Consider the following 19,681-nt stretch of genomic DNA (forward strand, 5'->3'; position numbering starts at 1 on the left):
GGGTCGCGCGATCGCGCCCAGGCGATTACTCTGCGCCACAGCGGGTCGCGCGCGCGCCCAGGCGATTACTCTGCGCCACAGCGGGTCGCGCGCCGCGCCCAGGCGATTACTCTGCGCCACAGCGGGTCGCGCGCGCGCCCAGGCGATTACTCTGCGCCACAGCGGGTCGCGCGCGCGCCCAGGCGATTACTCTGCGCCACAGCGCGCGCGCGCGCGCCCAGGCGATTACTCTGCGCCACAGCGGGTCGCGCGCGCGCCCAGGCAATTACTCTGCGCCTCAGCGGGTCGCGCGCGCAGCGCCCAGGCAATTACTCTGCGCCTCAGCGGGTCGCTGCGCGCGCGCCCAGACATGAAGGCAGAGCATGCTCAAGCAATAAGCATGCTCAAGCAGCAAGCATGCTCAAGCATCAAGCATGCTCAAGCAATAAGCATGCTCCAGCAGCAAGCATGCTCAAGCATCAAGCATGCTCAAGCAATAAGCATGCCCAAGCAATAAGCATGCTCAAGCATCAAGCATGCTCAAGCAATAAGCATGCTCAAGCAGCAAGCATGCTCAAGCATCAAGCATGCTCAAGCAATAAACATGCCCAAGCAATAAGCATGCTCAAGCAGCAAGCATGCTCAAGCATCAAGCATGCTCAAGCAATAAGCATGCCCAAGCATCAAGCATGCTCAAGCAGCAAGCATGCTCAAGCATCAAGCATGCTCAAGCATGCTCAAGCAATAAGCATGCTCAAGCAGCAAGCATGCTCAAGCATCAAGCATGCTCAAGCATCAAGTACGCTCACGCATATCACATGCTCACGCGTAACGCATGCTCACACATCACAGATGCTCACGCATTCAAAATCTTTAGATTACGCGTCCCACCGCGTATCAACTTCGGGTTCCGCATGCGCGCTCCCGGCGATCACTTCGCCACAGCAGTTTTGCATTCGCGCCACCGCATACAAGTTTTCGCATACATGTTTCGCACTTCCTTTTACTAATTTGAGCAATATGACAACATTATATTGACATCAAATTAAAAAGAAAGCGAAGTAAAAACATACATGCGTGAGCTCCAAGCTCAAACGCGTTGACGAGTCTTAACTCTAAAACGTCAGGGCCTTAGCCCAAAAATATGAGCTTTAGCGCAAACTTAAGGGTTGGGGACCCTCATAATATCCCATACGGCCCCGCGCCATAGGCTGGGAATCCTCACAATTTCCCATACGGCTCCGCGCCATAGGCTGGGAATCCTCACAATTTCCCATACGGCTCCGCGCCATACTTAAAGGTTGGGAATCCTCAATTTCCCATACGGCTCCCCGCCATACTTGAAGGTTGGGAATCCTCATAAACCCGTCGGCCACGCGCCAGCCTTTATTATCATTACTTTCATTGCCCGTAAGACGCCCCGCGCGCAGGTTTCCATTATTATTACAGCCCGTAAGACGCCCCGCGCGCAGGTTTACATTATTATTACAGCCCGTAAGACGCTTCGCCCGCATGTTACTATTATTATTAACAGCCCGTAAGACGCCCCGCGCGCAGGTTTCCATTATTATTACAGCCCGTAAGACGCCCCGCGCGCAGGTTTACATTATTATTACAGCCGTAAGACGCTTCGCGCGCAGGCTACTGTTATTATTACAGCTTGTAAGTCGCCTCACGCGCCAGCTCAGTTATTATTACAGCTCGTAAGTCGCCTCTCGCGCGCAAGCTTTATTATTTTCAGCTCGTAAGACGCCTCTCGCGCGCAGGCTTTATTATTTTCAGCTCGTAAGACGCCTCTCGCGCGCAGGCTTTATTATTTTCAGCTCGTAAGACGCCTCTCGCGCGCAGGCTTTATTATTTTCAGCTCGTAAGACGCCTCTCGCGCGCAGGCTTTATTATTTTCAGCTCGTAAGACGCCTCTCGCGCGCAGGCTTTATTATTTTCAGCTCGTAAGACGCCTCTCGCGCACGCTTTATTATTTTTAGCTCGTAAGACGCCTCTCGCGCGCAGGCTTTATTATTCTCATCTCGTAAGACGCCACTCGCGCGCAAGCTTTATTATCCTTATAACTCGACACCACCATTATCTTAAGGATCACAACGCGTCACCATCATGGAGAAAATCTCCCAGACTCAAGACAATAAAGATAAGGCCGAATAAAAGGGAAAAAACCGCCCTAACACCTTATAAAGTCCAACGCTCCACCTAAGCGCTTGCGCGCCCAGGAGCAACGCTGGACTTGGGGGGCTTGTAGGGGTATGGTATTAAACCCGGTTTACAATCCTAAATTTATTATATTTGGTTTGTTTTATTATATGGGCTAATACATTTGTTATTGGGCTGAGGAGGTTTGTGGAGGTAGCCCTAATTGGGCTAGGCCCATTAGGGTATCATGATGGTGGCCATGAGACTCTATATAAGGAGGTCTTCACCTCCTTATCAAGGGGTCATGCTCAGTAGGTGCCACCACCAGTTTTTGTGTCTGTGAACAAGAGATCTTCAAGATCATCTTAGCGGTCACCTCCACACCCCCAAAACGCCACTGCAGATCGCGAGCAGCCGGAGGAGAGGATCAGCAGACCAGGATGCGGTTTCAGATTCATCTCGAAATCCGTGGAAGCTCCGTCATGGGTCAGGTCAGATTCCATTTCGTGCTTCGACACCGACCGAAACAGCCCAACCGAACCTAAAATAACTATATATCGGTTACCCGACTTGAACGACCAAACCGGAATCGGAAAAAAGAGTTATATACCGACAGTCAACTGAATACCGACCCAAAAATTTTCAAATCACAGTTAGAAAAATTCATGTGTTCGCCACTGGATGCAACCCCTTACCTCACATAGTGCCGGCTCCGAGAAGGCAGAAATTTTTTTGGGCCAAATGAGAATTTTTTTTGAGCCTTAAGTGAAAGGAACATTTTATTGGGTTTAAACAATTTAATTTTAATGGGCTTACTTGGTTTGATTTGAATTTTGAGCTGTTTAAAAAACTTTTGTATAAAAGTAAACTTAAAAATGTTTCTAATAAAACTATAGCCCACAACCTCTTGGTTAGATGTTATACCTCTTTGCCACTAGACCAAGCTAGTGGTCATGTAATTGTGTTGAAACATTGATTATACATATTATTTTTCATAAAAATAATTTAAAAAAACAATTCCGGGCCTAGCGGGGTGTCAGGCCTATGGCCATCGACTACCTTGCCTTCCCTCATGGCCGGCTCTGACCTCACACTTAACCAAACTAACATTTACAAACTGAGCCAATGATAATGGATTCCATAGTTAGTCAGAAAGTTATATCATATAAAAAAATAATATGTATGTAAACTTTTTTACATAAAGTAGTAATTCATTTCATTCCATAAATTAATTAAATAGTAATTGTCCATTTCAATTCATATCTATTTTACTTTTTTTCTTTTTATTACATTCTCCTTTCATTCTATTATATAGCCAAACTTAAATGTTCAATAAATTTGTGGGTAAAAATTATTCCTTTTATGAAAATAAACCCAATTTAACCAACCCCACCCCAAGGCCCCATTGAAGTTAATCGGCCCATCAACAAAGTAATTCAGAAAGCTACGTGTCAACACAATCAAAACCGAATTATTATTATGTATATCGGGTCACCAATCCGTTTGATTTGGATGGGCATCTACTAGACTCTAAGTTGGATCATATGAAGCTTCATTAGGATATACGTACTGAGCGATTAATATGAGCGACGAGGGGCGATTTTGGTTTAAAACATCCCCTCCTCTCCCGATGATAAACGAAGTGGGGGGGGTTGATGATTTTTACTCGCCCAACTTTATATTATTATATTCAATATGACCGTTACAACGGTCATTAAATAAATAAAACTTTATAAAAAAAAATTAGTTAAAACAATATATATATATATATATATATATATATATATATATATATATATATATATATACATATCTTCTCCTCCAACCTCATCTCCATTTCATACAAATCATTAACCAAATTCTTCACAAAAACATACAAAAATGGATCCTAGAAACAACCCGAACCAACCAAACCTACCATTCCTTCCTTTCGGTCAATACCATGGTTCGCAAAACCAACCGGACCAACCGAGCGTATACATGCAACGGTTCCTGAACACTGGAATCCAACCGAACCTAAACTGTTCGTTTCCTTTTCCCGACCGGAACTTAAACATGCATGCCAACTTCCTCAGGCCCCAAAACCTCATGTCGGCGTTCGGGTCTAGCCAACCGGAGCCAGAGATGGTGACGGTGCCAGAGACTCAAACGATATGGGCCTCCGGTTCAAGCCATAAGCCGACCCGTAAAAACAAAAAAACAACCGGGGGAGCCAATGGCGCAACATGATCCATACAAGCAATGGACCGAGAATGAGGAAGTAGCCTCACAAAAGCTTGTATCGTCATTTCGAAGAATCACGGCGTTGGTAAGTTTTTTAATATTAAGTATTTATATAACTTTATTTAGTGTTTATTAAATTAAAATTTATATTAATTGCGAAAAATTATTTTAGTTTGTAGCTAACTTTCAAGCCGTTGGAATATTTTGGAGGAAAGTATTTGAAGTTTGGCTCGTTCTAACGGGTAAACCGGAAGAATACCGGGTTAAAGAAGCGGTTCAAGACCATTGGAAGGTCGTTAATTCCGAATACCAAAAATTTGTCGGGATATACAACCGCTTGCGTGATCGTGGTTAGCGTAGCGGGCAAAACGAGGCCGACATCCAATATCGAGCGTTAAGCGACTTTCGAACTCAAGGGCAAACTGAAGGGCGGGTCGGGAAAGCGTTTAAGCATTTTAGTTATTGGGAAAAACTCAATGTTTGCCCGAAATGGACCGGAGCACCCACCGTTTCGGTCGCTCGACGAGCCGGCACGTCATCCCGAGCTTTAAAAAAGTCGAGGACATTGTCTTTGACAAATCTGAGCACACCAACAACACCCTTCGATGCTCGTAACTTCAACCTCGTTAACGCACATATCCGCGACGATGACAAAATACATGAGTTGGCTCGACCCCGCGAGAGAGCAAGAAAAAAGAATACGAAAAAGGGGAGGGTTCATCATCGTCACTATTCAATGTTGAGCCCAATGAAGAAGTCGAACATCTAAACAGGGTTTTCGGTCGTTTCAAAACCCATACCGTGGAACTTATTGTCACACCCCAACCTACAGCGGAAATGCCGGGGCGCGAACTGATTGTCACAGCTCTCAAGGTTACTATTAAGTAATAATATAAGTTTCGATATCTATTAAATAAATATCCAAATAACAAACATCAATACAAAATCCAAATACACAAGTACATATAATAATCAACAACATTATGTCTCATTAAGTTTTCTTCTAGTATAAATCCTTAGGTGATCTTGTACTTCACATCAAACGAATACTTGCATATGCGTTGAAAATAGAATAATTTTGTCAACACAAGGTTGAGTGAGCAACACACCAGTTCAAAGTATAAATAAAAATATATATTTTCAACCAGTCATATGAGAATAACAAAATAACCAAATGAGCAAGTATAACTGAGATGTCGAGAAGCACAAAGCTATAACGACTGGCGTATGATCATACTAGACTAAGATTATGTTGGACCTCTCCGAATGTGAAAGCATACAAAGCAAATAAGCACATAAACAAGTAAGGTATAAGTTGTTAACACATAAGACAAAGTTGCAGTTTTAAGTTTAAGTATATATGAGAAATATATTTACGCATATGTCCCCAAAACGTGGAAAACAAGTAAAATAGGGGAATGTGGTACTCACCTTAGCAATAAGCAAGAGAAAAACAAATGCGGTAAGAACGGTAGTAAACAAGAGTTACGCTCTTCGGAAGTTATCAACGAGAAATCCTAAGTAACAATAATTGCGGAAACGAATATAATAACTATGATTTCAAAAATGAATCTTAAACTAGATAGACGTTCGGGATTTGAAGATCGGGTGCGTTCTTATGAAAGTTAAATATTAATAGGTTTATTCTAAATTTTATTATCAAAGTTTATCATAAATATTAAGATTTAAAAATATAAAATACTTTAAAGTATTTAAATGAATATTTATAAAACATTATAGTATATATAAAGAGATCTGATCTAAATGATTATTTTAACTAAAAATATGTTTTAATTGTATTTATATTTATATTATTAATAAAGAGTTCTTTTAAGTAAATGTTGTAAATAATAGTTAATAGATAATAAATAATTTATATAAAATAAAGCCTTTAATAAAATACTCAATAATTATATAAATTAATTATGTATATTATGTATTTTAATATATTAATTAACAAGATTATATATATATATATATATATATATATATTACAAAGGTTCGAAAAAACGACTAGTTAGTGTGCCGGTTTTAATAAAATATGAATTAGTTAATATTTACTATATGATTTAAGTGGTTAAATAGATTGATATATATATTATAACTAAATAATACTAAAAAGAAAATAAAAACCAAAATCGCTACTGGAGGGACTTGAACCCAGCCCTCCAGCCCATAACTCAAATTACAGCCACCAGGCAACTGGTCTACATGATTAGTTGCTTACACTTCAGAAACGAAAATATATAACCAGTCATACAAATGAACCAGTTTAACTAAGAAACCTAACAATCTTAATCGCGTAATCCGTCAAGTTATTGGTTAATTAACGTTAGGGCTTTTGATTCCTGATTAAAAACGACCTCGTTACACAAAATAATTACCTTTGTAGAGGTTTGATTGATGATGAATGGCGAGACGAGGCTGACGGCAAAGATGATGATGAACTGGGTATTTATAGAGTGTTATAACCCAATTAAGTATAGGGGTTTTGATCGCGAGATTTAGAGGGTGTTGCGAACTCGTTTAATTGAATTATAAACAACGTTAGATGGTAAATTTGAAGTTAGGTCAAAGACGGTTAGAGTAATATACGAATTCGTATCAAAATTAAGCTAATTTCCTAATCAAATACGTCGGTGAGCTCGTTATTGGAAGGTATAACACGAATGCTGAATCACTTGCTAAAAATAATCACGAGAATTGCGGTCCAATCCATCAAATCTCACCAAAGGGTTCATGAGTCGGGTTTGGGTTTGGATCAAGTAACTGGGTTATGGGTTATAGTATACTAAATTTGCATCTTAGACCCTGGAGTGTGAAGAGGGAAACATACTTGGACAAAAGTTTAGTTTAGGGTTATATTTGCCATAATTTGAAAGTATATAGATATACATTATATTAATAATTAAGGTATAATATAATAACAGTTTATTCACTCGCTAAATATGGTATTTTAGTTTGATAAAAATAACCCGAACATAAAAGTGGGCCGGGTATCGATTAAAATAATATATGGAAAAATCTGAATTGTTACAGTCTCCCCTACTTTAGGGAATTTCGTCCCAAATTAAAGGATATTATAACAAAACATTATTATTTGAGAAAAAGAATATTTTAAAATAAAATTTAAAAATTTATCATAACATCGAACTTTGAATAGTTAAAATAACGCTCCAAATGCAAATCCGATAAGGACACTTATATATAGGATGTACCAGCGGCGTATCCACCATGTCCTTATCATCTTTACATTTGTACCGTCATCCCAACTACTTCCGATTCTATATTATGACACACAATCTTTCGCATCATGATTTCCATGCGAGGATTTCGATAATTATGTTCCGGACCATAATTATGTTCATCGTCGGACGGTCCACATGATTCGTCCCATCGTGTGGATTTACAAAACGTTTGATTAAAACATGACTTTGAAGAAACAAAAGTTTTAAGGAGTTTTAACTTAGAATACTAGAAAGTCACCAATATATAAAATAATTTCAAAAGCTGTAGTAAATTTTAATAAAGCAAAGAAATTATAATTCATTTCATTCCATAAATTAATCAAATATAATGAAGAAATGATAATTATCCATTTTAATTCATTATCTATTTTATTTTTTTTCTTTTATTACATTCTTCTTTCATTCTATTACCGCAAACCAAACTTAAAGGTTCATTAAATTTGTGGGTAAAAATTATTCCTTTATGAAAATAAACCCAATTTAACCAACCCCATCCCAAGGCCCCAGTGAAGTTAATCGGCCCATGAACAAAGTAATTCAGAAAGCTACGTGTCAACACAATCAAAACCGAATTATTTTGTAAATCGGGTCACCAATCCGTTTGATTTGGATGGGCATCTACTACTCTAAGTTGGATCATAAGAAGCTTCATTATGCTATCCGTACTGGTTGATTAATATAGACGATGAGGGGCGAATTTGGTTTTAACATCCCCCCTCTCTCGACGATAAATGAAGTGATTGGTTCGGGAGGGAGGGGGTTGATGATTTTTACTCGCCCAACTTTTATGTTATTATATTCAATATGACCGTTACAACGGTCATTAAAAAAATAAAATTTTATAAAAACAAAACTAATTAAAACAATATATATATATATATAGGGGATGGTTCAAGAAAGAAATCAATTTAATGCGAGAAGTGGAAGAAGTGATTTATAGCCCTTGATTATGTTTAATCAATGGTCATTAATTAAAATGACAATATTGTAATTTTTAGCACTTTATTTTAGTTGATTTAGCACTAAAAGGGTATTGTTGTATTTTTATTGCAGAATTAATTAAGGAAACGTTACTAAGTTTTAGCTATTATCTTTAATGAAATTTAATACTTGGGTGTTTTTTGAATTTTGTTTGTAATTACCTGCGAGAAGTATTTTCACTTGTTTTTTTTAGCCTTCAATATTTTAAAATCATATATTATATAGTTATTACAAGCACATCAATAAATATACTTGGATTTAATAATCAAACTAAGCTGATAAATTTTTAGTTTTGTATGCTGCTAAAAGTTTATGTAGGTGTATCTATATATAGTTCTCCAAATACATATTGGTAGTGTAGATTATTAAAAGTTTGTGTAGATATATCTAAATAAAGTTATCCAAATACGTATTGGTAGTGTAGGTTGTTAAAAGTTTGTGTAGGTATATGTTAATTTGGTTATCTAAATACATATAAATTATGTAGACTGTTATAAAGTTATGTAGGTACATGTTGGTTGTGTAGTGATGTGCTATTTAATAATTGTGTATGAAGTGTGACACATCCTCAAGACTACATAAAGCCTACATAATTATGGTATGTTATATACTTATATGATCTAGCGTGGGATTTAATTATGATATGTTATATACTTATATGTGACACATCCTCAAGACTACATAAAGCCTACATAATTAATACAAAGTCTGCCAATGTCAAAACAAACATAATCCTACACAATTAACACAAAAGCCGACACATTGTAAAACAAACACAATATTATGTGTAGGCAAATATTAGTATGTGTTGGTGAAAGTAAAATAACTGACAATCTATGTATGCGAATATGAAGTATGTGTAGGCGTATATGAGTTGTGTATAGATGAAAATAAAATGAACTACCAATGTATAGGTGTGTAGGTGTAGATGTTAATTTGAGTATATATTATGTTATGTGTAGGCTGTGTAGGGCTTATCTGCAAATTATGCATTTTTTTAATATGTTATAATGTTATGTGTAGGTACGGTTATGTAGTATATATGTATATATTATATTAAGTGTAGGTAGTATTACGATATGTGCTTATTTTATTTATAAGTATAGTTTATGTAGGTTAATGTGAATATATATGTAGGTTCTTAATATGTCTCTCGTCTGCGTAGGTTATTAAATAAACTTAATTAGCACATAAATTAACTAATCAAAAAACAAAACCGAAGCTTCAAAAATTTTAATGTGGTGACTTTTTGTATAGTTAAATATTTATTATTATTATTATTATAACTGCTGTTGTTTTTTTTTTTTTTTTGCTTTGTTAATAACAAAAATTATTTATTACTATTATTATTATTATTTTGCATTTTTTAGATGTGAAATTGTAAAATGTGTGAACATACTTTTAATATAGGGTAAAATCAATTACATAGCAAAAGAAAAAAACGTTGCAACACACTTTTAATTAAACATATCAATTTAAAAAGAAATTAAAAGTGATCATAAAGTTTACTGTATGCAAATTTGTTTAATGTCTTGTCTTAATTTTTAAATCAAATAACAAATAAATACACTATTAAAGAATAAACTGAAACTTCAAAAAAAAAATTTATACTTACCAAAATAAACTAATTTAATCTTTACCATTATGCCCTTTCATTTAATTAAAAGAAAAAATGAAAAGAAATTTTGTGATTGGATAAAATGATTTCACGCACTTCTAGCAATAAAATGACTTCTCTAATGAATTTAACCTATATATATATATATATATATATATATATATATATGGACACACACCTCTTCTCCTCCAACCTCATCTCCATTTCATACAAACCATTAACCAAATTCTTCACAAAAACACACAAAAATGGATCCTAGAAACAACCCGAACCAACCAAACCTACCATTCCTTCTTTTCGGTCAATACCATGGTTCGCAAAACCGAGAGTAAACATGCAATGGTTCCTGAACACCGGAATCCAGCCGAAACTAAACTATTCGTTTCCTTTTCCCGACCCAAACTTAAACATGCATGCCAACTTCCTCAGGCCCCAAATCCTCATGTCGGTGTTCGGGTCTAGCCAACCGGAGCCAGAGATGGTGACGGTGCCAGAGACTCAAACGATATGGGCCTCCGGTTCAAGCCAAAAGCTGACCCGTAAACACATAAAAAAACAACAACAACCGGGGAGCCGATGATGCAACATGATCCATACAAGCAATGGACCAAGGATGAGGAAGTAGCCTCACAAAAGCTTGGATCGTCATTTCGGAGGATCCCGACGTTGGTAAGTTTTTTAATATTAAGTATTTATATAACTTTATTTAGTGTTTATTAAATTAAAATTTATATTAATTGCGAAAAATTATTTTACTTTGTAGCTAACTTTCAAGCCGTTGGAATATTTGGAGGAAAGTATTCGAAGTTTGGCTCGTGCTAACGGGTAAACTAGAAGAATACTGGGGTAAAGAAGCGGTTCAAGCCCATTGGAATGTCGTTAATTCCGAATGCCAAAAATTTGCCTGAATATACAACCTCTTGCGTGATTGCGGTTAGCGTAGCGGGCCAAACGAGGCCGACATCCAATATCGAGCGTTAAGCGACTTTCGAACTTAAGGGCAAACCGAAGGGCGGGTTGGGAAAGTGTTTAAACATTTAAGTTGTTGGGAAAAACTCAATGTTTGCCCGAAATGGACTGGGGCACCCACTGTTTCGGTCGCTCGACGAGCCGGCGCATCATCCCGAGCTTCAAAAAAGTTGAGGACATTGTCTACGACAAATCCGAGGACACCAACAACACCCTCGGATGCTCGTAACTTCAGCCTCGTTGACACACATAACCGCGACGACGACAAAATACATGAGTTGGCTCGACCTCGCGAGAGAGCAAGAAAAAAGAATACGAAAAAGGATTCAATGTGGAGGCCAACAAAGAAGTCGAACATCTAAACGAGGTGTTCGGTTATTTCAAAACCCTTACCGTGGAACTTATCGCTACCATTAAAGAAACCAACAAACACCACGAAAAGATTGCCGATGTGTTAGAATTGCGGCAAATGAGTAAAGAATATGAGTCCCTCAAAGCGGCCGGGTTAGACGAAGAGGCCGCATTATTGCAATAACGCCGAGTTCAAAAAAATCACGAATATTATGGATATTAGTTTATGTTTTTTTGTTATGTATCTTTTTTTTAATTCTTTTTTTAATGTATTTTTATTTAATTATTTAATTTAATGGGTTTTTATTTGTTTATTTTATTTATAAAAAATAATAATAATAAAACTATAAAAGGTGAGGTGCCAATGAGGGGCTACAACTACAACTAGGGGTGCTAATCGGGTCAACCCGATCGGGTTTCGGGTTAATCGGGTCGGGTTAGTCGGGTTTTCCTTAAAAAATATCTAAACCGCTACCCGACCCTATTAGGGTTCGGGTTAGTCGGGTTTGGGTTTATTCGGGTTTCGGGTTTGTCGGGTCGGGTTAATCGGGTTAACCATGTTACTTTATAATTTTAAGCTGTTTTATGTGTTTGTAACTTGTAGGTTGCAAAATTTCTCATTCCGCTTAATTTTTAATTTCTTTTACAAGTAATTATCTTATAATTTCACATATAAACCTGTAAATGAACTGAACGAACATGAGCAAGGGCGTCTGTATTCTTTCATTTAACTTTTAACGAACAAGAACACTTAATCGAACAAATATTTGTGTTCATGATCATTCATTTAAAATCTAAACGAAGAATTTACGAACATAAATGAACATAATTAAACAAGGATAAACGAACATGAAGGAACATATATGAACATACATTAATGAACACAAACATAAATGAACGCATTTAAATAAACACAAACAAACAAATATAAAACATATTAGGGTGATATAATTACTAAATGTAAATAATATTTAATAATTTTCTATTAATATGTAAATGAATATGAATGAACGTAAACAAACTTAAATGAACGATCATAAACAAATATTCACAAACATAGATGAACAAATGAAATATGTGTTCATGCGTGTTCGTTTATTTATTTGAACACAACATAAATGAAATATCATTGCCTTTATAGTGCTTATTTCACATTTTAATCATTGTATATAAAGTTAAGTATCGCCACAAATCGGGTTATTCGGGTTAACCCGAAACCCGACTTTTTCCCAAAAATGAACCCGAAACCCGACCCTATTAACAATTCGGGTTATTCAGGTTGACCCGAATAACCCGATTAATACTTTTTGACCCGATTTAACCCGACCCGAATTTGCTTATTCGGGTTCGAGTTTGGGTTTTTTGGACACCCCTAGCTACCACACCATTACACTCCTATACCAAAAACTCATCATTTGCTGACTGGACGCCAGTGTCGCATGTCTCACATTCTTCTTTTAACCCATCCACTACACACCTTTTAAAATAGTTCTGAACGGTGTGTTGGAAAAGACATCGTATTGAATCAATTGATATATGAAAGGTATTAGTTTTATTCTGGGTTTGAGCAGTTTTTTGAAATTTCTTTCAAAGCAATTTGGGGTTTTAACCAATAACCAATGATTCGCCACCCATTTCATTCTTTGATTTATATTCTGATTTGTTATCTATTTACATGTTAAAATTGTTCATTTGTGAATGTTTTTTACATGTTTAAATTGTTAATTTGAGAAGTAGAAGTTTTTTTTATCTTACCGTCCAATATATGATACATTAGTCAGGACATATGTTTTTGTTTTGAGGAATCAATGGAGTATGATGTTGAATTTGCTTCAATATAGTAAGGATATCTAGAATTCTAGGTCTCAATTGTGTAATTTATGCTTGTTTTAATGTGCATAAAGCTTGATCAATGGTCCGTAACTTGATCAAATACTTGTGTGTTTGAAGAAAAAACCTCTGGATCATATGTGCCGGATTCACTTTGAGTTTTCGGTTAAATTTTCATCAAATTTCACTTCCTTGAATTGATGGTTTCGGATTATGAACTTAATGTACCTAGAATTTGTGCACACTGATGTTTGATGCATATAATGATGTGCTTTTATAATAAGCCCACATACAACAATCTATTGAGTTTAAATTTCAAGAATTGTTCAGAAAGTGGTTAGAATGGAAGAAAACAACGGAATCTTCTTGCAAGATTTTTGGATTTATGTTTCTTTTTATTAACGTATTAATACCGCTCACAATTTTAACCCAAACCCTTTCAAATGAGTCAATATGAGTTGTTTTAAAAGTTAAATGAGTTGGTTTTGGGTAAAAGGTTTTAACTAAATGGGTCAAAATGAGTCATTTGAAATTCAATCCTTTTATTTTCGGGTCAAAATGGGTCGACAAGTTCAAAGAAATGGGTCGATGTGGGTTAGTGTCCCAAGGAAATGTGACAGGTTTTGGATCGGAACGGGTTTTCGTACAAGACATGTTTTGGCACGAAACGGGTTTCAGATTGGAACGGGTTCGGTTCAGGTTTCAAGCCAACACGAATTTTCACCCGTGACATGTTGGGTTTTGGTTTCTTAAGTTACTTTCTGGTCGATTCCGGGCTCGTTTTTGTCCGTTTTTTTTTAGTTTTGTTTTTGTTCGAATTGAATTCTTTTATTTTCGTTTTGAATGTATTTTTCGATTTTGATTGATGTACTCCGGATTTGGCTTTTTGTTTCATTTTCGGCGATTCTTTCGGTTTCGGTTCGACTCTAGTTGGTTTTTTTTTAATATATGGAACAAGGACAACACAGAAAACATTTTAATGTTTTTACTTTTTTTATTTATGCTTTATATTTTGAGTTATAATTTTTTTATTATTATTTTTGAATATTTTTAAGGGTTTTTTTTATCTGAATAGAATACCCTTAAAAAAATAAAAAAATCATAACTTAAAATATAAATAAAAAACAAAAGTTTTAAAAAAACTAAAATGTTCCCGCGTTATTCTCGTTCACAACAAAAAAAAAAAAAACACTCAAAACCCGGTTCGACCCTAACCTATTTCGACCCAAACCAAAACAACCCTTTTTTAATTGACCCGTTTTGACCCAAACCCATTCTGACCCAAACTCGTTTTGATCCATGACTCATTTCAACCCATGACTCGTTCGACCTAACCCAACCCATTTGCCACCTTTACGTATTATGTTAATCTACCTATTATAATAAATTAAACTAATCGTGACACATGTTAGTTTATGGTTAAACCTCACAACTTTTTCCCTCCAAAACTATGATCTTAATTGACCATAATATATGTTCATATTCACTTTCCGTTTACATTTTATTTATATTATATTTATATATTTTTTATAAAAATAAATATTAACATATTATTTTACTATATATTCCAAAATACTTGATGAAATTAAAAAATTAACAACAAATCAGGTTTGTTAAAGATTGAAAAGAATATATAATTTTAAATGTTATCATTAACATATTTTAACATGTATATTATTGAAGATTATAATTTGGTTTTATAGTAAAAAATTGGTAAATAGATTGTTTGGTACAAGTTAACTACATTGAGTCAAAATGGCCAAAAATGATAAATCTGAGTATTTTTAAAAGTTTGAGAATGCAAATAGATTTATCATCAAATTTGTTACGGGTTATAAGTGTTGACTTGAAAATGTCAAACGAATAAAAGTTAGAATTTTAAACATGATTTGGGTTTCAAATTTATTTTCAAGGACATTTTTGGAAAAAATCAAAAGGTTCGAGATTTGGTAAATTAACTATTTTTCCATCGACTATTAGAATTTACGAATATATAGTGAACACTTACGACATCCCACCCCATGCCTATCAATGCTTCTAACTTGGATCAAATTTGAAACATTTGTGTCAGCATCAACTTTTCCTTCAATTATGATCGATCACAACGTTGTATGAAAAGCATGTCATGCAAAACTATGCTCAAATGAAGCAAAATATTCACAAAATTAATTGATTTAACATGTTATTTTTTTATGATGTCAAACTTTTCCAAGTATATTACATGGTTTATCTCAGAAAAACATAGTTCTTGAAGAACACCCGTCGTTATAATTTAATGTTCTCATTTCCTTCTATGGGTTGTAAATTGATAAATATATCAATAAAGATAACACTAATTCAGTAATATGCTGAGTAGTCAGAACTACTATTGTATGAGAAGTCTTATTGTGGAATTCTTTCAATTATACATATATGATACTGACAATGAAAGTTTCACTAAAATGAGCGTTCTCGAGCACGTTTTTGCATGTGCGGTTTTTTTATTAAGTTCATTGAAAAAAAATCATGTTATGATATAAATAAAATCAATTTATATACACATAGTATAAATACAAGTTTAGATATAATTTCTTTACCTGCAATTTTATAATTTGGATAATTCCGCGTGTTACAAGGGTTATAAAACTAGTTTCATAATAATATCTTGTTGTCCCATTTGGATCCTTATGATACTATCACTAAAAGGAGATGATTTAGTATCGCTTGGTTTCTTATGAGTCAAAAAGGAGACGATTTCGTATCTCTTTTTTCTTCTGAGCCTATAAAGGGTTGACTAAAATATGATAATTAATCTTGGTTGTAGATCAAATGTGGTGTGAATTTATTTGAAGATCATCACATTGTCAGAGGTATTCTTGTAAGCTTTTGAACTTGAATATAGAGGATTGGAATGCACTCACTAGAAAGGAAATAAATATGCCTTATTTAGTCATTAACCATTACAAATATCTTAATAGTGAGCAATATGTAACGCGTGGGTACAACTAGATAGAATTAGTAGGCTACTTTAGTGAGTGCGGTACATGTGATGAACGGTACATGTGATGAACGTTATCCGACTGTCGAACCGACCAAACATTTTTATGTTCGGCTATATCAAATTGGAGCTTCTAAAACTAGTGAACCCTCTGAAAAAAATTTCAGGATCCACCATTGATCCGACCAGTTATAAAAATACGACAGATTTTTAAACAATCACGTCCGACTATTTAAAGCTCTGTCGGCATTTGAAAAAATATATTGTCTATCTCATTATTTGGAGCTGCTTCTTTGTCTCCGTCGTTAGCTAGCTTATCGCCGATTAGAATACACGTGGATGATAATTAACAACACCAGAAGAAGCTTCAATATGATGTGAAGTACGTTGCTCCATATGATGTGGCGTACGTTGTTGCACGTGCTCCAGTGGTGGTTAATACTGGTGTGTCGTCGAGTTCTACGCAAGTGACGACGAAGTACCTTATGAATGAGCTCGGTACCCGTACCTGTTTGCTCATCCCTAGAGTACCCTAACCCCAATCCTGATCTGATGACCCAACATCAACAAAAACAATCCACTATTTTCGGTTTAGCATCTAAGTCAAAATGCCGTATAAATTCTTAAGGGGTGTTTAGAATTCTTTATTTTCTCTCCCTATAACTTTGTCAAAAGTTAATAAATCATAATATCTTGACTTATTAATTTATAATCTCACAATATAAATAATCTCAAACATTTTATTAACTTTTCAAACATCGGGTTTTTATTAACAACTTAATTAATATAATTTCCAGCACAACTTTTTCTTTTAAAAAGGGGCGGCCAAACTTTAAACAGTACAATCCAATTGTGTAAAGGTGGTGGGTGGGTGTAATTTATCTTTTGGGCGAGAAGGGAGGATGCGAGAGGGTTTAGATTAGGGCTATTACTTTTACCGAAATCCAATCCGAAAAAACATCTATTCGAATCCGAACTAACTCGAACCCGAACTGAAGTAATTGGGGTTGGTTCTCGGATTTGATTTGTAAGTTTCGGGTCAACACGAATAAACTTTTAATTTTGATTTTTATAGATATATTAGGTATAATGGCTAAGCCTTAGCCACCAAAGTTAACATAATCTGGCTCTAGTCGAATGTTGTCATTCTAACTATTATGGATCAGTTGTTTATTATTAATTTATGCTTTCCGTTTATTACTAATAGCAACCGTAATCGAACAACCACATCACGCCCGATAGAATACGATTATGGTTCGAGTTAGTTTTACTCTTCTTTTGAATTGTTTTATCAAGTTTTGTTGGTTTATTATTTGTTATTTGCATTATAAGCAAAAAAATAATATTTTGTTTTAATTTTAGCATTGTAGTTTCTTAATTTTTTTTTTGTTTTTTTTCGTAGGATACTCGAAACTCAATTAACTCAACCTAAAAAAACTCGATCCTGAATTACCCAAACTCAGAAAACCCGAGAGAGATTTGGGTTGGGTTTCGGGTCAAGATTTAAAACTTTGAAATCCGAATAGCTCGTAGGTGGTTACCCACTATTTTAAAGTTATCTTTTAACTCTACCCATATACATGTGTGTCATCTCAGTCAATGTCCGATATGACATATGACCGAGTAAATCGTATGCGTTGATGTTTCCATGTCTGAAACATTGGTTATATCAACCTAAATGTATGTGATATTTTTAATATAAATAGGGCATGGGCTCTGCTATAGATACACCATTTACACACATTTGAAACCATTCCCCCATCATATCATAGGCTGTATACGAAGCGTATGCTGACATACATAGCGTATGGAATAATAACTTAAGTTAGTCAAATCAAAGAAGACATATGAATCATATGGAAAACTATACGAGTCATATACTATAAAAACTATACGAGCCATATTCTTTTGTATAGAGTTCGTATCCTCCGTTGTATATGGAAGACGAGACGTAGAACATTTCATTCGAAGCATATAAATCTAACATAACAATATGAACTGTATAAGAAAGAATACAAATTGTATGCATGTAGTTTTTTGAAAAATCATGAAAAATAATCAATACGATCTATATAAGAAATAATACGAAACATATGCCAAAGAATCGTTGAAATTGAGCAATTACTTTTGCATGAAGTGTGTTTCAACAATTAATCAATCAATCTATCACTGATCATACGAATTGTGTAATCAATTTATTTGACCATATAAACTTTTAAGAAGAATATTAGGTATTCAAAGATTCTTTGAACCATATAAACTGTGTAATCACATTGTGTTCTTTTTACCCACTTCTTTCTTTGAACCAGATAACTATAAACAAGTTATGAAGTATATATAATTGGGATATACAATTAAATTTTACTCACTTCTTTTAACCCCTTCATCCCTTCCAAATGTTGTTAAAAAATTACCAACCTAAAGACTTTTTTAATTTATTTTTCAAACCACACTGATAAATTTCTTGATGAAATGCATAATTTTGAAGAAAATGTTGTGGAATCCAATGAATCTTTCGCCACCGTTTTTGTGGAATCTGGTTATTTTTTCGCAACCGAACAGGTATACGTTTTCTATTCATGTTTGTATTTAGTTGTCCTGTAATTAACAAAAATGAATCTTATTTTAGTTGTTTATGTGTTTCGAGGAGTTGAAGCAATGGGCGTACAACACCGGACTTAACAATGGTTACGTGATAGTGACCCAAAGGTCTAAGACAAATGTTGCTGGCGACAAGAACAAGGTGTTTCTTAGATGTGATCATGGTGGTGTATACAAGGGGAAGACAACTGTCAGACTCGCTGGTACCAAGAAAATCAATTGTCTGTTTCAGTTGATTGCAAAGTACCACAAAGAAGAAGATGGTTGGAAACTAAAAGTTGTGTGTGGTACACATAATCATCTGACTGCTATATATATGGAAGGTCGTGAACTTTCAAAGAGGCTGAAACCTAAACTAAAAGTTTTGTTAAGGATCTGACAAACCAAAACGTGGATCCCCAAAACATAATATCAATAATGAGAAAACATGACCCTCGTTGTGCGTCTATGGTAAAAAAACGTATACAACGAACAACTAAGGCAACGAGTATCCCTTCAAGGAAATAAGACTTCGATGCAGGTTCTTTTCACACTCCTAGCTAATGCTGGTTACCCTCAAGAGCATGATGTAAATGAATCCACTCACAAGTTGGAGAGGCTACTCATCGTTCATGAGTTATCGTTTTCGATTTGGCGTGCATTCCCGCATGTGTTGCTCATAAATGCAACATACATGACAAATAGGTACGGTTTGCCATTTGTTGAGATTGTAGGTGTAACTTCTACATGTAAGACCTTTTGTGTAGCTTTCGCTTTTAT

General features: G+C 35.3%; 1 protein-coding gene across 1 annotated transcript; it reads left to right on the forward strand.

Moving 5' to 3' along the window:
- Positions 1-18,793: 18,793 nt before the first annotated feature.
- Positions 18,794-19,301, forward strand: LOC143612713 (uncharacterized). The gene is made up of 2 exons (XM_077086630.1): positions 18,794-18,883; positions 18,951-19,301. Exons 1-2 carry the CDS (start codon positions 18,794-18,796, stop codon positions 19,299-19,301), a joined length of 441 nt encoding a protein of 146 aa, XP_076942745.1.
- The last annotated feature ends 380 nt before the right edge of the window (positions 19,302-19,681 follow it).

The sequence above is a fragment of the Bidens hawaiensis genome, unplaced genomic scaffold, assembly GCF_021521415.1.
Source record: "Bidens hawaiensis isolate Kalapana, Puna unplaced genomic scaffold, B.hawaiensis_p1.1 tig00035423_1, whole genome shotgun sequence".
Classification (NCBI taxonomy): Eukaryota; Viridiplantae; Streptophyta; class Magnoliopsida; order Asterales; family Asteraceae; genus Bidens; species Bidens hawaiensis.